At 38.1% G+C, this 21,839-nt stretch overlaps 1 protein-coding gene across 1 annotated transcript in view; it reads right to left on the reverse strand.

Moving 5' to 3' along the window:
- Nucleotides 1-21,305, reverse strand: part of DYNC1LI2 (dynein, cytoplasmic 1, light intermediate chain 2) — a gene marked incomplete at its 5' end in the record, with an annotated part of 23,595 nt that extends 2,290 nt beyond the window's left edge. Inside the window, 11 exons of the mRNA XM_010010367.1 lie at nt 3,806-3,922; nt 4,461-4,578; nt 4,989-5,030; nt 5,718-5,777; nt 6,880-6,991; nt 7,327-7,462; nt 7,905-7,998; nt 8,324-8,487; nt 13,601-13,831; nt 19,916-20,032; nt 21,232-21,305. Of these exons, the coding sequence (XP_010008669.1) occupies nt 3,806-3,922; nt 4,461-4,578; nt 4,989-5,030; nt 5,718-5,777; nt 6,880-6,991; nt 7,327-7,462; nt 7,905-7,998; nt 8,324-8,487; nt 13,601-13,831; nt 19,916-20,032; nt 21,232-21,305 (1,265 nt within the window). The remainder of the gene's footprint in view (nt 1-3,805; nt 3,923-4,460; nt 4,579-4,988; nt 5,031-5,717; nt 5,778-6,879; nt 6,992-7,326; nt 7,463-7,904; nt 7,999-8,323; nt 8,488-13,600; nt 13,832-19,915; nt 20,033-21,231) is intronic.
- Between the last annotated feature and the right edge of the window lie 534 nt (nt 21,306-21,839).

Raw genomic sequence — 21,839 nt, forward strand, 5'->3', positions numbered from 1 at the left:
AGGATGGTAATGGCCTTAGTCAATAGAGTGACAGCAGGGAACTGTACTTCTTTATCTATTGCACAGGAATAGATGGTTGAAGGCAAATCCTAGAATCTGCAAGAATCTGCTTCTTAATATAAATGAAATTTTTCAAGTCTAGAAGTTCATGTGAAGAAAAACAATCCCCCACAGAAACCACAAACTGAAGTTCTTTGAAATATCATGGTCTACACATGGAAGAAAGACAGTCCAGAAACAAAGGCAAATAAGATGGGTGAGGAATGACACACCATGATAAACGGACATGACATTGCTGCATCTCCACAGATGACAGAGTTTTCTCAAGTAAGATTTAACATAGCAGAAACCAATCAATCAATTAGGCTGACCAGGATGTTGAGATCCACAATGCCTCTCTCATCCTGTGATGGAATCTCAACATTTCAACCGCAGGATATTCATAGCTGTGGGAGAAACAGATGGTCTCTTTAAAGCTAAATATTTTTAGTGTCAACCTTCTTAAAACTTAGGGCTCTTTAAACACTTTAGACATTTAAATGTCTACAAAGATCATTTTAGCACATTTACTTGCAGAGAAGATGCTACCATAAGTAAGACTTTCTCCAAGATATCCTCCTCAGCTCTTCCACAGAAGGGCAAGCAATCTTCTCCCTTATCATCAGCATCAGCTACCTTATAATCTCAAAAAGAGCTTTTCAAAAACCAGTGTTAGGAGCCCTTACCTTCTCAGGAAAGTTTAATCTTATATTGGCTGAATATAAGTCACGAGCGCATCAGCTGATAAGGAACAGGCATATTCTCTTGTAAGTGAAAGACGGTTGTTCTGTTCTGAAAGTCAGGGAACAAGCGTGAGCTGCCAACTTGATGCAGCCAAGAAAAGCCAACTGCAATCTTGAGATCACTCAGAAGTGCTTCCAGCAAAGAAAGAGAACTGCTGTACCAGATACTACAATGAGATATCTGGAGTGCTGCACAAAATTTTATCACTCATGTTCAAGAAAATATAAGCCAATGATAAGAATTAATGAAGAAGAAACTAGTAGGGAAAACAGAGCTCAACCTCTAAGAGGAGACTAAGAGAGAAATTGTCTAATTTAGTCTAACAAAACAACGAAGTTAAGGAAGGATCTACAACTGCTATGTCTAGATGTTTCAGGAGAGAAATGATCTATATAAATTAGAAGTTAATGCTGACACAAGAAGAGAAAAAAAAGTACACACAGCCATTTGTTATCTTTGAAAAACTCCTGAAAGGCACATGATGCTCTAGAAGACAGAAAGGAAAGAATAAAGCCCATTACAGACCAGTTAGTTTTTGCTCTAGTATTTCTTCCAGAAATTGCAATTATGTTTTAGGTGCTTACAAACAGCCTACCAGCACAACAACCAACAGGGATCTGTTACCAACAAGTTGTGTCAAGCCAACCAAATTTCTTTCTATGATAGGATAACAGGTCCTGTGGAGAAGGGAGAAGTGGTCGATATCACATCTTACATGACCTTCATATAAATAACTAGACAAAAAAACAGTCCTGATATTTCAGAAAAATTAATGTATTGTAATTCATAAAATCACCCATTAGTTATCCATAGTACTAGTCAGTACTATTCAGCAAACTACCTTGTCCAGCTGTTGAAGGTATCAGATATGTAGGCAAGCATGCATGAAGGGAATACAAAGGATTTCAAAAGACAGGTTTAAAGGCAAAAGTTATTCATATAAATTATCAAAGTGGGCCATAATAATAGAATGGAAAACAATGATTAAGCAAATGTATGACCTTTTGAAATACTAAGGTAATTTGGTACAGACTAGAAAACCTCCTACTAGGAGGCAGAAATTGTATTAAACTGGCTGTATTGTTATAACAAATTGTGTTTAACATCATACGGATAAAAACTAGCATCACAATGAGACATCTAAACAGAAGCACCATACATAACACAGATTAAGTAACCCCTATTTAGGGCAGACAAAGCCTTGTCTGATGTACTGCGTTCACTTCTGAGTATGAAAAGGAACAGCTCATGTGAGGAGACATTCCAAAGAAGACCAGTAAGAACTGTAAGAGCCATAAACACAAGTCCTATGAGGAAAGGCCAACAGAAATATATTTTGTAGTCCAGACAAAAGTCACAGGCAAATGGGTAATAGCTTTCAAATATGCCACAGGCTGCTGCAAAGACAAAGGGCGACTCATCTCTGCCTCCACTTGAACAAGACAAATACTATTGGGATTAAGAAATACTGACTGTACAAGAGAAAAAAATAACTAAGAAATTAAGTACTAGAATAGACTTCCTGGTGAGATGACATTAGATCTTTTATTTCAGTTTGGTTTTAACTGCTAGCCAGGATCTTGTAACTGATTCTGCTTTAAATAAAGAACATGCATGAAATAATCCTTAAAAATTATTTCTGGTTCTATTTTTATTAAAACAGTTAATTTGACAGTGTGGTCAGTAATAGCACAAGGTTGTATTTGATGAAGCAGGGGACACCTTCCAGTATTTAACTGAAGAGGGCATTCTGGATTAAGAAAGAATTATTTTTATAATGAAGATACAGTAATATTATGTAAATAACACAAACAGTTCTTTGTTATCTTTATAATAATTCTTTCAAAGATAAATTACAGAATTCATCATGATAAAAAAAAAAAACAAACCAACAAACAAACCAACAACAAAATACTGCCTTGCCAGAAGCCAAATTCTAGCTGCTTTTGAGCTTTCAGAGCACAGAACGTCATATAAAACCTTTCCCCCTAAAAAACCAAAAATCCTTACTTCACCTCTCCAGGAATAGTTTCAGTTTAAACTCCCACACTCCAACAGCTGCTCTGGATCTCTTACTGGCAATACCATGACTGTGGCTAGCATCAAATACTTTTCATTTCCAGTTCAGAATGCCTGGCCCTTACACCCTCCTCTAAGTATCACACACCATGGCTTTGGCATCACCATTACATTTTACATGGTTTCACAAGTCTGAGTTCAGAAGTAGACTTTCTATCAATAATTTAGTAGTGAAATAATTCTGGAAAGAAATCTCCTGAATGTTAAGTGTGATGGGAATGCCAAATCAAAAAGAAGCAGTTAAATAATCCAAAGTATTAAATTGCTAATATCAGATAGAACAACCACACATTTTACAACACTGAGTTCAGTAAAGCTACCAAGTATTCTGACAGGCTTCTTCTATTTTCACCAAGACCAGTGCAATTACTTTCCAGCAAATACCTCACACAGTGCAGTCATAGGCACATACACAGAACAAATCCAGTTGGATTTTACTGTGTTGGATCACAATAAAATACTAATTAATGAGAGAATAACCTCAAGCTGTGATAAGAAGTAGTTCATTTAACTTGAAACCTGGAGAGAGTTCAATAGTTTGACTAGAAACTGCAGTCCAAATCCAACAAACTGCATTTCCTTCAAGCAACAGTTAAGTGTCAAGAAAGGAAGGAATTCTAAAGTACAAAAGGAAATGAGCACTTTCTGAATATGATCAAGATTCAAATGTTATTTATATCCCAGCAGTATAACTTCTTCAAAGAATCACATTGTAATAGGCTTAACAGAAGCCCTGGAGTTGTGAAATTGTAGTTTAGTTCTCTTTTTAAAGACAGCTTGATTTGGCACTGTCATCTATCAATATCTGTCACTTCACTGACCAGTTTAAAAGACAGATGCAGTGAGACCAATGTGGATGTAATAAATTATTGAAAATATGCAAAACAGCCTGCATATATATATATATATATCTATATCTGTATCTATATCCCAAGTCCAATACCTGATTTCTTGGCTGTACTTTGCACTCCGCCAGCACCAGGACTCCCAGGAGAGCCAGTCTTTTTGCTCAGGAGACTGTTAAAGAAACTAGCCAAGACACCTTCACTTGCAGCATTATCTGAATAAAAAAAAAACCAAAACAACAAACAACAAAGAACCAACATATATATATAATCACAGAATAGTTATTGCTGGTAAATGGTGTAACTTACACTTTACATACACACACAACTCTCACCAATCAAGGAAATAACCCTCAAATATGAGAGTCTCTCCTTGCTCAATTTAAAGACACTAGTCCTTTGCATTCTTTGGTAATGTCAAAGATAACTGAAAGCATATTACTGCTCTTCTGGAATGTGCGACTGTCACAAAACCTTAATCCATTTGTATGTCTTTGTTTTTTCTAAATGTAGTAGCTAAGAAACAAAGTATTACGTATGTTTAGGCAAATTCTGAACTCTGAGTGCTCTGTTTCAAGTCATATGAATGACAAAAAAGGAAGAAAAAAGAAAGAAATCAAACGTGAAGCTATGTCATAAATTCATTCCTGTTATTAAACCATTCATGAATAAATTCCAAAATCTTCCTACAAAGAAGTATTTTTTTTTAATGTAAACAACACATGATAAAAACAGTAAAATGATTATTCATACTTTTAATATTTGGATCTGGTTTCTTAACTGATGTTATTGGTGAGGCACTGGGTACATTGGTGGGACCAGCTCTGCCTTGAGTTCTTGGGGACCCTGCAGGGCCTCTTGCAGGAGATTCCTTAAAACAAGTCAAAAATCACACAAATCAGAGAACTTAAATGGGTTAATTACATAAAGCAAATGTAACACTACATACAAATTACTTTTTAAACCTTTGTATTAGCACTGTAGTGTATGCACATTGGGGAAAACACCACCAGTTATTTTGGGCATGCTCCTCCACTGCAGGAAGTTTTCAGTTCAATAATCATCAGATATTTCTATGTTTCCACAGTGAATTGGAATGAAGAAATTTATAAGGAACATTTTAAAATATTGCCACCTTTGTTGTTTTTATTTCCTGCAGTTTTGGGGATATTATGTATTTTACACTTATGTTTACAAAATGAACCTCTACAGGTTAGAATCATTCCCCTCTTTCCTAAAGGAAAACAAAACACCTCCTACTCTTCTCTTAGATTTACTTACTGATGCTCTTGTAGGCGTTGCTGGCTGTTTGGCAAGGAATGACTGCAAAACATATTAAAATAATAAATATACTTTAAAAAATATAAAGGAATAAAATACAGTGATATTTGATATTTTTCCCTGATATTTACAGGCTTCCTCTTTGACATTTATATACTTCCAGACTTCACCACTAGAGGACAGAGTTAAAATGAGTAAATCAGTTCTGTACACAGCCGTTCCAGAACCATAAACCAGAGACACCCAAATCTGTAACCTCTACAACATTTATAATCAGCTATACAGGAAAGTGTTAATAGTTTTTTTAAAACAACAGAGCAATAAAGAAAATGGCAAGAAATAGACAAACAGCAGAATAGCCAAATTTGACACTTTAAAGTCTTTCAAGTGTCTGTCTGTAAGAAAACCACAACCCTAAGATGTTTTAGTATTTGTATTTCACAATCAATACAACTGTGTTGCAAAATTTCAAATTATCTTGGTCTTCTTCAAAACATGAATTATTTCTGTCCTCAGCGTATTTTCCTTTCAACTTGCCAAGATACAGGGCCATATTTTCTACCTGTATTACTTAAAATAAAGTCTTACTTCACAATTACATCTGAATTTGCAAAGCTGAAAAGTGACTTTCTAGTAGTTTAAATGAGGCATGAAAAACTGAAGGCAATAATAATGCAGAGGTTAAAGTGAAATCTTACTTAGTACGGACTTATTTTCATGCATTCTTACCTGCTGCTTCATAAGAAATACTTGTTCATCTTCTGCTGCCAGCTCTTTATCATGGACTAACTGTAGAACAACGTATCTTGTTATTAGAAGTAAAAACTGAAACTACTGTAACTGTTTATATGTTTTGGTAATCAAAGGGAAATAAAAAGAGGCAAATCTTTAATACCATTAATAAACCCAACAAACCCCAATTTTTCACATTTAAAAGTAGTAACATTAAAGAAGTTGTCATAGAAAAAAAAATACTGTTAAGTGAATGGAGCAGACTAGCATTGATGCCAGCCTGTGGGTATTCTCCTAGAAAGATGAGTACTTGGTAAGTAGACACATTCATCTTTTTAACTATTAATCTTACCATCGTCTCTACAGAGACCCAAGACAACCTCACCCTCTAAAACCCCACACTCAATCCTTCAGCCCCAAAAGCATTATGCTAGCTCTTATCAGTCCTAACACTGCTATTAGGAAATTATTATTTCCTATGGGTGCCATGAGTTACAAACAGGATTAAACCTTTCCCTTCCATGAAAGCTTCAAATGGCTCTTCCCTTTTCCCAAGACTGGGGCTTGATCTAGAAACATCAGGTGTGTACAGAAGTTGTAAAAGAAGTTTTCTGATAGAAACCAAAAAATTTTCTTTACAATTTTCCATATTATCTGTTTTACACATATCCTAATCCTGTGTGCCTATACTCGCAAAATTAGCAATAAGCAGAATTTATATGGATCATTCACTGCTCTTGCCCTAGCGAAAGAAATCCGTTATTAATAGTGCATTAATGCAGTTAGAGACAGACTGTCTTGTTTTACAAGATTTGCCTTTACATGGTAACCTTAATGCCACGTGTGTATGTGTGTAAATTGCTGAAGTCCTACAGAAGTATTCTCCATTTTCAAAAGGCAATCTTGCCCCACACATGCAGACAGGTCCATGTGAAATGGTTATTTTTGGACTGCCTTTCGTTCACTAAGCTGAATGATTTCTGTGTTTGCCTACAGTATTTAAACAACTGGAAAATGGAAGCCTCATGTTTCACACATCTGGATACAAAACCCCCGTATATTTAATTCAGAGTTCTTCAATATTAATAAGTATTTAGCAGCCACTCGAGCAAACTTTACTTGTGTGTGAGGGCAGAGGGAAAACTTTACTCCTTTTTACCTTTCTTACAGGAGGTTTTACAATGAAGTCCTCATATGCATCTTCTGGTTTCACTGTCGTGAAATTTTCATGTAAAATGGCAATTTTCTTTTCATTGTCCCAACCAGCAGGTCTATAAAAGGAAGGAAAGTTCAGGCTTTTCAGTCACAAAAAACACTTCTACAGAGACCATTTATTTACTGTCCTCTACCTCAATAAGGCAATTTTATTACAGGTCAGTCCTAGTTCTCAGCTAAATTCCAAAGATACTAAAAAGTTGGAATGGTATACTCTAAGGAACCTAAATAATACGCATTACAGTTTTTTTAATGCAGAATTTCAGAAGACTCACATACTAAGCTTTTGAATGACACAAACAATTCAAGTCATTTTTACTTATGTGTTGTATGAAGTATAGTGCTTAACAGAAAACAAACTGAAACCATGCTGCTCATACAACTGACTTACATAAAAACTGCATCCTTTTCTACCACTAAGGCAGGTGTGGTAAACTGAAAACCGTATGTTTTATGTACAATGTACTTATACAACAGATCAAGGTTCTTTTCCTCCTTAACTGATGTATAAATCAAGGCAGCCCCATCTGATTATTTATTTAAGGAAAATTCTGTAACACGGTTTTTAAATTACAGTAAGAATTTCAGAACAGAAGCTAACGGAAGTATTAGGAGTAGACCAAATTTTGAGAAGCAGTTCAAGGCACTAGTTAAAGCCATTTAGTATTAGGAGACAGCTGAGATCTCAGGATTACATGGAAATTGCAAGTTTTGAGGGGAAAACCAAGGAAAAAACCTCATACAATGCAAGACAAATCCATTGTAAAGGAACATAAGTGCCAAATCCCATGCACAATTTAAAAACATATATCAACAACTTCAAAACAACAAATGCTACAGAGTAAATAACTAAATACCAAGCAATCTTGAAGTGCAACTTCTCAGATTAACTTTATGTGCAATTCAACACTAAAACATAGTTTCTTGCTTCCAGATTACAGCAAATCTCTTCAGCACAGGAAAGGATACACTGTAAGCAGAATCTACGAATGTGTGACTGAATGAAGTCAAAGTGTTCTTCTCTGTAATCGTGCTCCTTCTCTAGTACACTCACTGCATCGCACTGGCAGAAAGGGAGAAAAACAAAACCAGAAAACCCAGTCATATAATTCCAGCACATCCTAAAACATCTTCCTGAATATTACACACGCATCACATTTACTGTGAGCCTTTGGTTTTAAAATGCCACCAATAACTCAAAAGAGAAAGTAATTAACATATAATTGATGAGGTGATTACCCTTCTGCAGAATTAAAAATTTACTTACTTTTAAAATAAATCCCTTTACTATTAATCCAGAATTCATTCTGCATATCTGTATAAAGCATGTCTTCTAGAAGAAAAGTAATTAAACTTTTCTGTAGTAGCAAACAGAACTAGAAACTCACTTTTGTACAAACTACCAGCACAGGAATACCAAGGTTGTGAGTCAGCACATTTTCTCCAAGTGGCAAAGAAACATGTTCATCCTCTTGGCCAGAAGGGCCTCTTCTCTGCGGTGATCCTTGGTAGCCTTCTTCAGGTTCTACATACTCTTGAAACTCCTTTATAACTATTAAGAAAGAGATCTTAAGGCACAACAAAGGAACTAGTTCTTCTCAAACCATAATTAACCCATGACTAACTAGAAATCCCTTTTTTTTTTTTCTCCTTTCATAATGAGGTACTCCATGAGAACAGAACACAAACTTAAGCCTTGTGGCCCCTTCAAACACAATTCTCGTCCAGTAAAAATTTCAGCAAGCTAAAATAAGTGCATTTATAGCTGCAAGAGCTATAGCATACACAAATGCACATTCCTCAACTCAATGCATTTCATTGTAGGGCAGCTGAAAACAGAAAACATAAATGCAGTTTAGCAACATAGCTTAGACTTAGTGCAATTTACACCTGGTTTGGGAAGAAAGTATGGTGAAAATGTAAATGGACCCAGAAAACACCAAGCTGAAACAGCCACTCTTTCTTATAAACTGTAACTCAACTTAAGCTTCTATTTGTGTTGCAGGAGTCCAGTGCTAGGCATATAAAAATTACACTGTGTAAATACAGACTCAAGGACTTCTAAATATTATCTGAAGAGACTCAGTTACATTTTGGAAGACTATAGTGGAGTCCAGAGGAAACTAGATGTTTTCTACATTTCCAGTGTTTTAATTTCATGGCAACAATGAGTGTCCCTACTGAATATTATCAAAGTGCCTAAGAAATAGTATTAACACCATTTTGGAAGTGCACTGTGACCCCACACATGCTTTATCAAAACTGGGCTGCAATTTACAGCCTTTATGTATTTTTTCAGACAGAAAGACACAGACCAGATCAATCTGCCTATTGGATGTGTCTGCTCCCAGCTCAGCACTTCCTGAAGGCCCAGGGCTTGCCCTCACATGACAACTCCACCTGAAGCCTCCTTCTTGCTCAGCCATGAGAAGCTCTCAGGAAAGAGGCAAGCAAAGCTCCACAATTTGCTCCCATGAAAGCAACTTTATTTTAGAAACAGTGGGAGCAGGCTGACTGTACGTACAGTAAGGAAAGCTCTCCAAAAAAGCTCCCAGTCTCCAGCATGGTCACAAAGACAGTGTTGTTCAGTACATCCACCCATGTGACAGGGAAGGAGCTGCAACTGTACTGCAGGCCATCTGTTCCTCCCGAGGTTTAGGAAGTGGTAAAACCTCCAAAAGGTTTGTAACACAATCTTGCAAAATGAAGTCACTGTACCTTTTCAAAATAGAAACCATTCCTGAAGGAGAATGGGCATGTGGAAGGAAGAACAAAGCAGAAAAACACTTCCGTTCAGAGCCCCACAATCCACAATTTTTATTTGAAATATAAATTTGTGTGATTCTTGGGGAAAACAAGAGCCTTAAGTCCAGAGAAAAGCTTAAAAACCCATATTAAATATAGACCGTAAGACTCCAGTCACCAAATCAGTATATCCCAAGCTCCAAGGAAACAAATTAAAAAAAAAATCAAATGCAGCTGCCTTTGAACTTGGGGAGGCAGTGCCTTCTGGTGGAGCGGAAACAACAGTACTTTCAGAGATGCTTTCCTTTGCTGTTTCATATTCGGCAACTGGAAATCAAAATTCCACTGCACATTGTGCACATTAAGTATGTTTACTGACGACCTTACAGAAAGCAAATTTGAAAAATTATCACCAGGTGATGGTGTGCCATAAAAATCACACATAAAAATCAGTGTGCTGATTTATCTACCAGACTCGTGGCTTATCTAGGAAAAAGCCTTTTATGTGTAATTTTGCACTTAACACAGCAAATGAATCGAAGTTTCCAATTAACTGGTTTGTTCTCATGTTCCTGCTTATTTACACAAGCTCCTGAAAGCTAACTATAACTGGAATCATTCATGTCACAGGAACAATTGACTCCAAGTACCACCAAGAAATCAATCCACAATTACTGTTAGGTTTAATTGTTTTATAACAATAAAATCCTCAGTCTTGGATTACTGTATAACTGCAGTACGGAAATGGCAAACACTGTAACTTACTGAACTAGACAGGTCACAAAGGCCTGAGCAGCAGAGGAAGAAAAATGCTGAATTCTTTTTCCAGACAACCATTCCATATTTACACTCTATTAGTTTCACATTCATGCAGCTTTTGGCTTTGTTTTTTTGTGCACCATCTTTACTGATCGTGTTAGTCTTGTGAAAAGAATTCCTAGGCAACAGATGTCCAGGCAAAGTACGTTTCTTTTAGCTTTTAGCTTAAGAATTCTTCCAGCTGTATGTCAGACAAACAAACAAAAAAAACCAACAACCCCCCCCCCCAAAAAAAACCTAATAACTAAGTCAGCTTCCATGGAGCAGTGCTTAATTTTCAGGAAAATATGCTATTGTTTCAAGGATTTTCAAGTATTCAAGTATCTTCTAGAGCTCCCAAGGACATTAATATAACAGCCATTTTACCAGTATACTTCCTTTCTGCATTTCTTGATTCTTAACAGTTTTCTGCTTTGGTGTCATACACAGGAAGGCAACACTTAGATCTTCCCTGAAATAGTTATTCAAATGTGTGTTATTTAAAAAAATTATTTATCTTAATTGAGTCTGAATTAAATTGGAACATTTAAACTGACATTATTTACCTGAACCCACATTAGCCAAGCTTTTCGCAAGGAATTTCCAGAGCAGCTCACTGGTAGGAGTGAGAGCAGACTGACAATGCTGCTGGTATACTCTGAATAATTCAATTTCTTTCAAGGCAGCCTGTTGCCTTCACATGTGTGTCCTGCCTCCCACTCTGGAAGCTCTTTAAGCACAAAAGGAAAACTGCTTGTATACCAGATGGAGCCTAGCATCATCTGCCCAGTAAAGCCAAGAGTCAGTATCTCAAATAGCCAACACAACACAAAAGACTGGGTGGAGAAAGGCCACAAAAACCTTGAATGCAAAGACAAGCAGTCCGAAGTTCAATTCCATTGAGAATGGTGAGCTAACAAAAGGACTACTGGAAACTGTTAGTAACATCTCAGTAATGAAGAAAGAACAACCTAGCAGCACTTAAACAGATGCTAATGGAACAAAAAATGTTTCTTCGGGGTCAACAAGAACTAGTGGGTATTGGTACCAGAAAGCACCATTGGCATTCAGCTTGGTCCACATGCCACAGCTTGTATCTAGAAACAAGCATAAAGGGAACATGGTTCTGCAAGCTGAACATACATCCATGTGATGTTATGCTGCAGTGGGGCTTTACTGGAGTGAATTTAGCACATCACTCTGCAGCTTGTTTCTCTGTTTTGACTGCCTGCTTTGCATATGTGCTTTATTATCCCAGGTTTTTCACATCCCAGCTACTGCAACATAGTGATTCTTCATTTTCTAAGTGGCAGCTTATCTCAGGCAGTGTATGAAGCAGGATTTTAGTAAGGAAAACTTTGCTGGTATTGCTTTACTGATGGACTGTGGTCACAAGGCATTCTTCAGACATGAGTGCTCTATATTGTCTAAGCAGTTACACTGATACAGAGTTACAAGTTTCTTCTAGCATACCTTGCTGTTAGAAGAATTACAAGCTATGGTGGCCAAAGTTTTGAGCACAGATCTGGCCTTAGGGACAGTCTGCAAGAAGTCAGAGACAAATACCTGAGATGACAAAAGTACTACACAGCGACTGAGAAAAGGAGTGAGGTGGAAGTTCGTGAATGGAGACACTCCCCTGTTTCATCGGGGTGCTGATATTGGACCGAAGTTCACCGCCTAGCCATGGGATGGCAGCAGAGTCCTGCAAGCGTGTGAATTGGCTGTCCAATTTTCTTTTTCCTCTGTCTTTTATCAACGCGCAAGAGAAACCACGAATTTCCACAACGCTTTAATTTAGAAATCTTTGAGACAACACTACTGGAATGTCTTCTAAGTTCCCTAAACACGGTGGTAAAGCATTGCCATAGATGTAACTGGCTCCTTCACAGAGTACAGTCTTAGTGAAGGCTGAAAACACTGTGTATTTATATGGACAGCCATAAAATTTGGTGTGCCTCAGAACAGCACAAATCAAGTTAGCTGCTGTATTGTGAGACTAAAACTGCCTTTCTATCTCCCATTCTCCCCAAATCTCTCACACACAAGGGAGGGTGGGGGAGGAATGCTTTTTCTCTTCGAATTGTCAGATTTTACCTTTTTATGTAACCAGGTGACCAAACCCAGGTGGTTTCAGTCATTAATTTTAAACTCTAGCTAGCATGCTGTAGGCACAAGCCTTTCAGGAAAATAATATTTAACATTTGTAAAGAATATCAGCAACACAAATACATCTGAATGTTCACAGAACAAACAGATTACGCTGCTCCGTAAAGTGAATCTATGGAAGCTACTAGACAGTATTTGCAAGGTTGAAACACTTCAGTACAGCCAGTCACCCACCCTGAACGAAAGCAGCAAAGAGCAATGATCAGCATGAATCTAAACTTTAGCTGAAGAGAAATCCATGGGGCTAAGGTATTTTCTACTGAAGGACTTTATTTTGGAGTAATCCAGTAGGAAAACAAACAGAAAAAACTCTCAAGAAACATTCAAAACCATTTTAGAAAAGAAAAGAAGCTTCAGAAAATAATAATACTGCAGCAATGTCTGTTTGCCAGTGCCAGATTCTTTCCTGCCACAGATATGCCAGGAAAGAAAGTTAGTTTATACAACATTCCTAAAGTCACAGGATAGGAGACGCTGCAGGGAGAGACAATTAGATGTACCAGGATCACAGTCTGAGCCATGTGAAAAACAAGGGCAGAGAGACCAACTGGAAAACATACACAGTATGGGAATGGGACCTGGCTTAGATAGCACTGGAAAGCAGACAGCTCACTATGCTACTGAAATCTGTCACTGTTTTTGAAAATGTGATTCTGTGTGGAGCTGTATTTTTTTTAAAAAATTGGCCTTTATAAAAATAGAGTTATCAAAATCTCATTACTGCAGGGGATTTAGACCATTAAATTCACCTGATGCTTTTTTAGCACAGTCAAACTGGAAGAGTTGTTTTAAAGCCTAATACAGTCTATCCATATTAGAGTTACAATCACAACTTCAAAGTAATTCTTATCCATCCCATTCCCAAAGCACTAATCTGAAGACATTTATCATTACAAAAGGAAGTTGCAACAGGTAGTAAAAAAAAAAGACTGTGTGGATTCACAAAGACTTACACTTCCGTTCCATGTCTCTCATCTCTTCTGGAGGAATTTTCATCTTATCAATATGTTCTTGCAAGACACTGGCCCATTTTTGTAAAGACTCCATAACAGTCCAAGGTCTAGACATATCTGCAACAAAGACTACAATGGTGTCTTGCAGGGATTCTGCAGAAACTGCAAACTTCAATAGCCCTTTATGGTATAAGTCTCCATCCAGAATCCAAACATTACAGCGAGTATGATCTGAAAGGGAAAAGTACAGTTGTAATACAACAGATGCGAACTTTTTGCTTTGCTAGCCTGCAAGTGATCAGAGGAGTACATGACTATTAAATGGAAGGCCAAAGCCCAGCTACCAGCAGACCCTGCCTGTTTATTAAGACAGACACATGTCTAAATGCCTACATTACTCATTAGATGCTTTTGTTTAGGAGGATATTTTTCTTGGTTCAGACTATTTCCTTTAAAAAAAAAAAAATAATTTCTGTTCTTTGGTTTTCACTAAGACATCTGGCACAACAGCTTTAAGACACTGCACAGCACTCCTGAATTTGAAAGACACTTATTAGAGGTAAAACCAGAATACGTGCACCATATCTAACTCCAAGTTCCAAAGGGGTGGTTATAGCTGTGTCCAGCGGGAAAGCCTTAGATGTCCCTCAGACACATAAGCTGGTTTAACATACTAAAGACATCTCACAAGAGAAATAAGCCGCAAACAAGATACAAGCAATAAGCAGCTTAGGTTTCTAGCACAGAAGTAGGACGAGCAAACTCAGGATAAACTTAAAATTGACCAAACCTTAAAGTTGTGCTACCTGCTCTTAATCCACATTGGCCTCTACTTGCAGACTCCTCACAGAATGAGTACCGGACAAAGCATTTGGAATTTTAGTTTTTGTGTTTCTCCCCCCTCCCAGTGTTTTGGTAGCAGCTGGACACTTTTTGCTTAAATGCAAGGTGGGGGGGTGGGAAAAATCATCTGGAACAGACAGCTGGCATGAGATGTTTTACCCCAAACCTGAACTTTGGCAAAAACAGAAGAAACTGAAAATTAAGTATCAACTAGAAATGATGTGTCAGGTACAATGAACAACCATTCTGTCCAAATTAATAAAATAAATAAATTACAGTATCTTCAGAACTTCTTCCTTAAAAGGAACACCTTAATTTTTTTCTATCTTCTAGACTTTTCTTAGTACCTCTTTCAAAATATTCCCTATTCTACTGTAGCTGTCCAGAGGGAACAGTGGGTCTCCATAGGTATTAAATACAAGATCTATGAATTCTAATAAGTGAATTCAGCAAACCAATTACTACAGAGCCCAGATTTTCAAACCAGCCACTGAGCTTTGTCATTACTCTGCCTCACCATATTCCTCTGCCCTGTGCTGCTAATCCTTCAACTTCACAAAATAAATCCAGCTGCTGTGGCTATCATAGCTTTACTCTAGGAAAGAATCCACTAGGATCAAAAACACTGGCTCTAGAAAAAGGCAAAAACTTGACCAAGTTGGAAGAAGAAACGGGAACACAGATACACATACCACCCTTCTAATCAGGTGTTGGATAAAATTACTGAGCAGCCAAGTTACAGACAGATTACATCAAGATGCTATACACAGGCAGTCTTCATTTAGCATTGTCATGCTCCTACTTAAGCACTGTTAGGTTGTCAAAAGACATTCAACCATCAGTTATCACACAAATAGGCCAACAGTTATGCCTTGAAAGATCTCTTTACTTCCAGCTGCACATCTCAAATCTATTATTTGCAGTTAAACAAGTGACAATAATGGTTGTGTGTCTAAGAAATGCACCTCTGCATATTTGTCCATTGTTTCCCTTGTCCCTCCACCTCACTTCAGGAAACTGTCTCACTGGTATCACACAGGATTCTCACAGCACTGGATGGACGAATCTAAAGCTTTTGGAGGACCTCTAAGGGCAGAGGGAAGTCTGGTAAAACTTTGGAAAAAAACAGAAATGAAGCTAGGACATAATGTGAACATACATATATTTACTATTACTATAATATGTTACTATTTACTATAGTAAATGAAACACCTGTGCAGGAAGGACTCTGTTATCCTCCACATTCCAGACACATCCTTTGTATATTCCCCAAAGCAGAAATCTACCAGTGCCAGTGAACAGAAACCCTGTGATCTTTCTGTGAGTTAAAAGTTATCAATAGACATTAACTACCTCTATGCACAACTGTCTCCTTGAAGCAAATGCACAAATTTCAAAAACTTAAGTCTACCCAGAGGCTATGAATGTCTACAACTCTCATCAGCACTATCACAGAGTTTGTCCTACTTCAGGATTTCTTTTCTGCTTAACACCTAGATTACAGACTGGAACTAGAATAGAGGCAGAACTAGAATGCAGTTGAAACTATCACTCAAATGAAATCAATCTGCTAGGAAGACCGGAAGCCTAGCACTCAAATTAAGTATATTTTAAAAGAATAATATAGAATTTTATGAAAACCACAGGTTTTGCTCCTTTCCTAAAGTAAAGGAAATCACAAGTATGGCTTGTGATTTACATTTGCTACACTTAAAAATACAGTACTGGTTGTTCACAATTTGGCACAGACTTGATTTCAAAATTCACCTTCGTCAGCATCACATTAAGCTCCCAGTTAGTCGTATGATGTGAACAGTAACTGAACCTTTCACAGTGACTATGACAGATGCCAAAACAGCAAGCAATTACCAGATCCTGTTGGAAAAAGCAGGTGCTACTTATTAAAGACTGCTTCGATAGGTGCTAAAACTACACTTCTAAACTGTCAATATTTCATTATCCCTTTAGCCATGAAAGAATTCCAGCTTTGATGAATTTTACTGAAGGTGGTTGATTCTGTGAACTGCAACTACAACTCCTGTGTTTACTCAAAAAGTATCAGTGGTACTTATACAACCCTTGTACAAGCTCTGAAGAGAAGCAAAACAGGGAAAAATAATTTCCAAGAACACTACTTTAATATGTTGACAAAAAGACAATTTTCCCATTAGAGACCAGGGTACCAGCAGCACTTGGCTCCATCTGGAACAACCAGTTCAACTGCACTATGCATATGATACGACTGAGGCCAGTCCAAACCTGAGGCAAAAAATGAAGACTACTTGACTTTGTGACAAGTAAGAACACAACAGAATGGCTTCACTTCACTGGCATATTTGGCACCGTTGGGACAGCTGTCCTGCACCTGTAATCTGAGGCAAATCAACCCAGAGTTCTCTGTGGTGTTTATAATTGCCAACTACCCCACATAGCACTGCTGCAAAACCAGTCAATGTTCTTGTCTCACTGTCCTGCTGTACATCCTCACTTTTAACTACTCTGCACAAGACTCTAAAAGGTACTCTAGAAATACATATCCTTTAGGCAAATTATGCAGAGCCTATCTTCTACCTCCTACAAACTAAGATTCTCAACTCTGAAAAGCAGACTGGCCAGCACAGACACAAAACATCTGCTCATCATAAAGAAAGGCAAAAAATAAAAACTGGCCACAGTCCCTGAGAAGTTCCATTAACAGAGGGCTCTCAGGCCTGAGCTGCACAGTCACGTCAACATTCCCAGTTAACTTTACAGGTAGTGCTGTGTTTTCATCCAGATGAACTACGGTGTCATGTAAGCAGAAAAAGTCATATGCTCCAAGGGTATTGTACCTGGGGCTAATGATCTAAGAGAATCATCTCTCTCTCAAAATTGCTTCTCATGCATCCCCGAACCTTGTCTTGAACAAATGTCTTACCCAAGGCAGAATTTGGACAGTATCCTAAGAAGGAGATTTTTCAAGTAGAGATTCAGTAGTGGACTTATTCTAAGTTATCCTCACACCTAAGGAACTACTGCACATTACGCTGAACAAATATCTAACAGAACTGAACCAGCTGATTATGAACACAGTGGTGATGTGTATCTTGCCATCTAAGCTACATACCAGCCACTGTCAAGAAAGAGAGAGATGACAGTGAAAACAAAATGGTATTAGCCACAGGGGTCCTTCATAAAAGAGGTGCTTTCCATGCATTTAAGTTTCCTAAAACCAAAACAAACACAAAAAAAAAAAAAAGCAAAAACCACAACAAACCTCCCCCCTAAAAAAACCCAAACAAAATTTAACCACTGATCTAATCTTTAAGAGAAAAGACAAAAGTAATTGTAAACTAAGATAAACACCTATCAATCTAGAGTAATTCTGCTTTAAACATAGGAGGACCCAGACTCAATTATCCTTTAAGGAGGAAGCAGGGGTAGGATAAGAAACAACACAGAAGATTTTCCTCAGTATTTCAGCACTATGACCGAAGTATTTCTCCTGGATAGAATAAAACCTTCTGAAATGAAGAAGAAAAAGGCAAAGAGAGCAAAGAAATCTTCCAGCACCTGGGAAAGAGGCTGGAAAGATCTCACTCCACTATGGAGTTTCAGTTACCAGTATGGATTTAACATTCCTGGAAATCCTTGTGGTTTGCTGGTCTTGAACAAGTTGGAGTATAATGAGAAGCAGATACCCCCAAAAATGAACGTGTGATAGTAAGCTCCTGAATGCCTATCTTGAGTTTCTTTATGGCTTACAAGAAGTGTGGGTCAGTTCTAAAGGTTTTGTTCCCAAATACACATCCAAGCAAACACACACCTAAAGCATGCAAAGAGTTTAAAGAAACAAACCCAAATGTGCCCCAGAGAAGGAAGAGTGCTATCTTTGCCTACTGGGAGGTCCTGACCCACTTTGCTATTTATTTTGCTTGCTGACGACACTAATGAGACAGAAAAGCAAAAAGCATGTATTATTAGATCCTAACACATCCACTAAAGTGATGCATGAAGACCTGAATTCTCCAGCTGAGTCTGGTAGTCAAAAAGGTCTTTTTTTTTTCCCTGTTAGTGCTGCCTGAGTTCTTAAGACAGGCTTCTCCTAATCATCTTGAATACTCATCACCTCCAGATACTCAGGAATAGCCCCAAAATATTTCCAAAGGGACATACTTGAGGTTTGATAGCACCAGGAAAAATAGCACACCAAACATTTTTCTGCTTATAATATCATCTCCTTTGATGTTGCAAGAAGCCTGATGTCACAGGCTGTCTTAACACTCCTAATCGTAGTGGTTTCTTCCCCTGAAGTATTTTGCAGTACTAAGGAAGCTTGTGCATGGTGAAAAAGCACTGAAACCAATAATCTCAAGGAGTCAAGAATGGCTCAGCGCTTGAAGTTACAGCACAAGAGAGTTTTAGGAACTGCAAGATCTGGTGGCCACTGAAAACACAGGCAATGTACTCATCCTTTCATTGTGCCTAAGTTAGCATCCAAAGGCAGTTTACTATCATGTGAGCACAGGACCAATCTCCATAACAACCAGTCACATATGGTACTTAATCACTCCTGCAAGCCTTCAGTACATTTTCATTTCCAGAATACCATTATAGGATCTTCCTAGTTGATACGTTTTCAGGAACATGGATGAACTGCCACCATTGCTTCTCTTTTCTGAACTGAAAAGTCTGAAGAAAGTCATGAATAGGAAGACTGTCATTCCCCATTTTTGAAGGTGGAAACTAGCACAAAATTGGTCCCAGCAGTTTGCCCAAAATAAAACAAACAGAGGCAGATTTACAAGCCAGGAAATCGCTCCTCATCTCTTCCTATCCCTAACTTTCCTAACAATAGAGGTGTTCTGATCATCAGACCTGCTTTTCAACAGTCTCTTGTCATCATCCCCCTCCCATATAGAAAACACGAGCAGTAACCAACAGCAACAAGCAGAAAAATAAGGGGCAAAGAGACAAGCTTCAATTTGAGAAAAGGAAATACGAATTTTGACTTTAAGTACTGTTCTTCACTCATTCATTCTAACAAAACATTTCAGTTATAGTTAACCAAAACTCTGCTCACAGCCCCCACAAGGAAACAAAACTCTCTGCCCAGAAATCCATACTGAAAATTAAATTCTCATGGATGTATCACTTACTTTGTACAGTTAACAAGCAGCCATACTAAATGACAATATATCTGCTAGTAAGTCAACATCAGCAAACTTATCTACCCTGAAAGTAAATGGATCCTGTGAGTGTGTACTTTTCCCTTATATACAGGTCAAGCTGTAAGAAGGGCAAGAGAAGAATGCACACTGAAGGTAAAATGCATTTCAGTTTTAAGAAACTGATACAGCTTCTAAAAGATACAGAGCAATGCTGGAACAACCTACTTGGGTGTAACCCAAAACACACTGATGAAACCACAGTTATTAAAAAAGCATGTAAGTTACTTAATTACAGTAGAGATTGCATATAAAATGAACTTACCATCTCTGTCCTCATCATGAATATTCAGATACAAGTATTCCAGCCCTCTTCCTTTCTTGCCATGCTCTGCTCCCTGTATTTTGGTCATAAGTGTGGTTTTACCTGAACCATCGTCACCTGCCAGTAAGTTTTTACAGGGAAAAAAGACACTTTCAGAACATTAACTTCTAAAAAAAAAAAAAAAAAAAAAAAAGAAGGAAGATTTTTCAAAGATTTTTCAACTCTTTAAGTAACCAGAAGTATCCTTGTACATTTTCACACCATACTTGTATACTTGTTATTTTAAGTACTGCAGCTGAATCCAATAGCTTATACCAGGACTCAGTTTACAGAATCATAGAATGGTCTTGTAACTTTAAGTCTTAAACTAACAATAGCATGTGTGCCTTTAACATAGTAGAATAAACCAAACTGTTCTAACTTACTAAGACATACAGAGAAAGGAATGTTTGGCTGATAGGGGAAGGAACATCACGGGACTGATAACAATTAAGGAGACAGTAAATAAGACCAATGATGCCAGTCTTCCAGACAGCAGAGTGGTGCCCAGCGTGGAGCGAGACTGGAACAGAACATAAGCAAGGACATACCAGCTGCTAATTCAGCAGTAGGACCTTGCAAGCGTGCGCAAGCACTGAGGTCATTCAGTAAACACAATGAGGAAGACTACTGATGACCACTAAAGACCCCCACTCAGCAAGAAAGCTCATGCGTAATTTGGATGCAAATATTATAATTAGCTCCTGGGAAAGCTATGTATATGCATGAGTATGCTAAATATACAGCTGCTGCTGGCAAGTACTGGGTGTGCTCACCTTCACGAAACAATTCACGTGTGTGCCCAGCGCTGTAACAAGGAATGCCTGCTTGCTAAAACTCCAAACTGAGTCGCAGACAGTTTCTCCAACTGACTTTTATGGTAAAAGTCTGGCCCTGAACACTTCCAGGGATGGGGTAATAACAGCTCCTTTGGGCGACCTGTGCCAGCACCTCAGCACCCTCAGAGGGAAGAACTTCTTCCTAATATCGAATCTAAACCTACCCTCTGTCAGTTATTACATATATGTAATTATTACATATATTATATATGTAATTATGACATATATTTAAACAAACGGAATGTAAACTGAATGTTATAAATCTCATAGTGCAAAACAAAAAGTAGATCTGTGAGCCCGAAGACAATAACAGCATAGATCATATTGCACAACCTAATTTAAACAGACATGTCAGTTTGTTCACATCACTGCTTTAAACACCTTTGTTTCTACAAAAAAACAGCCCCAACCACCAAACTGCCCGCATGTGTTACTTACCAAAAACAAGAATATTCTTGCCTGATGGCAATTTAGATCTTGACCGGGTAGAAACTTCGCTCAGTATTGAGGACCTAGGAAAACAGCATCATTGTTGTTAGGCCGCACATGTGCATAAACACAACCCACACACTGCCCATTTGACAGCACCGATGAGCTCAGCAGATCCACACGGACCAATCCGGTCACATTCAGGCTATTTACGAACTGGATATGATGTTACACTTGGAGATGTAAGTTCATTTTAAAAGGCCGAAAGTATGCCACCTTTTTATGAAAAGCTTTTAGTTTCTGAAACGCATGCAGTAACGTTTTTTCTCCCATTGTAAGAGGCCAGATTACTGCAAAACATTAGTTTCCAACTGATGACTAACTCTTCCCACAATCCACCACTGTATTTTACACATAGCTTTTTCTGCCGTTATTAGTGTTTTCAAAAGCGTTAACTCAGAAACAAGAGTCGGGAACACCAGAGACCATGTCCCGTAGAGCCTTTCCCGCAGACCTCCCGCAGAGCCACATCTCCGGGACCTCGCACGCGTGCCCTCCCCACCCTGCAGCGATGCTGCCTCATCCCGCAGGCGCGGGGATCCCTCCAGAGCTAGGAA

This window comes from Nestor notabilis, unplaced genomic scaffold (genome assembly GCF_000696875.1).
Source record: "Nestor notabilis isolate BGI_N333 unplaced genomic scaffold, ASM69687v1 scaffold13332, whole genome shotgun sequence".
NCBI lineage: Eukaryota > Metazoa > Chordata > Aves > Psittaciformes > Psittacidae > Nestor > Nestor notabilis.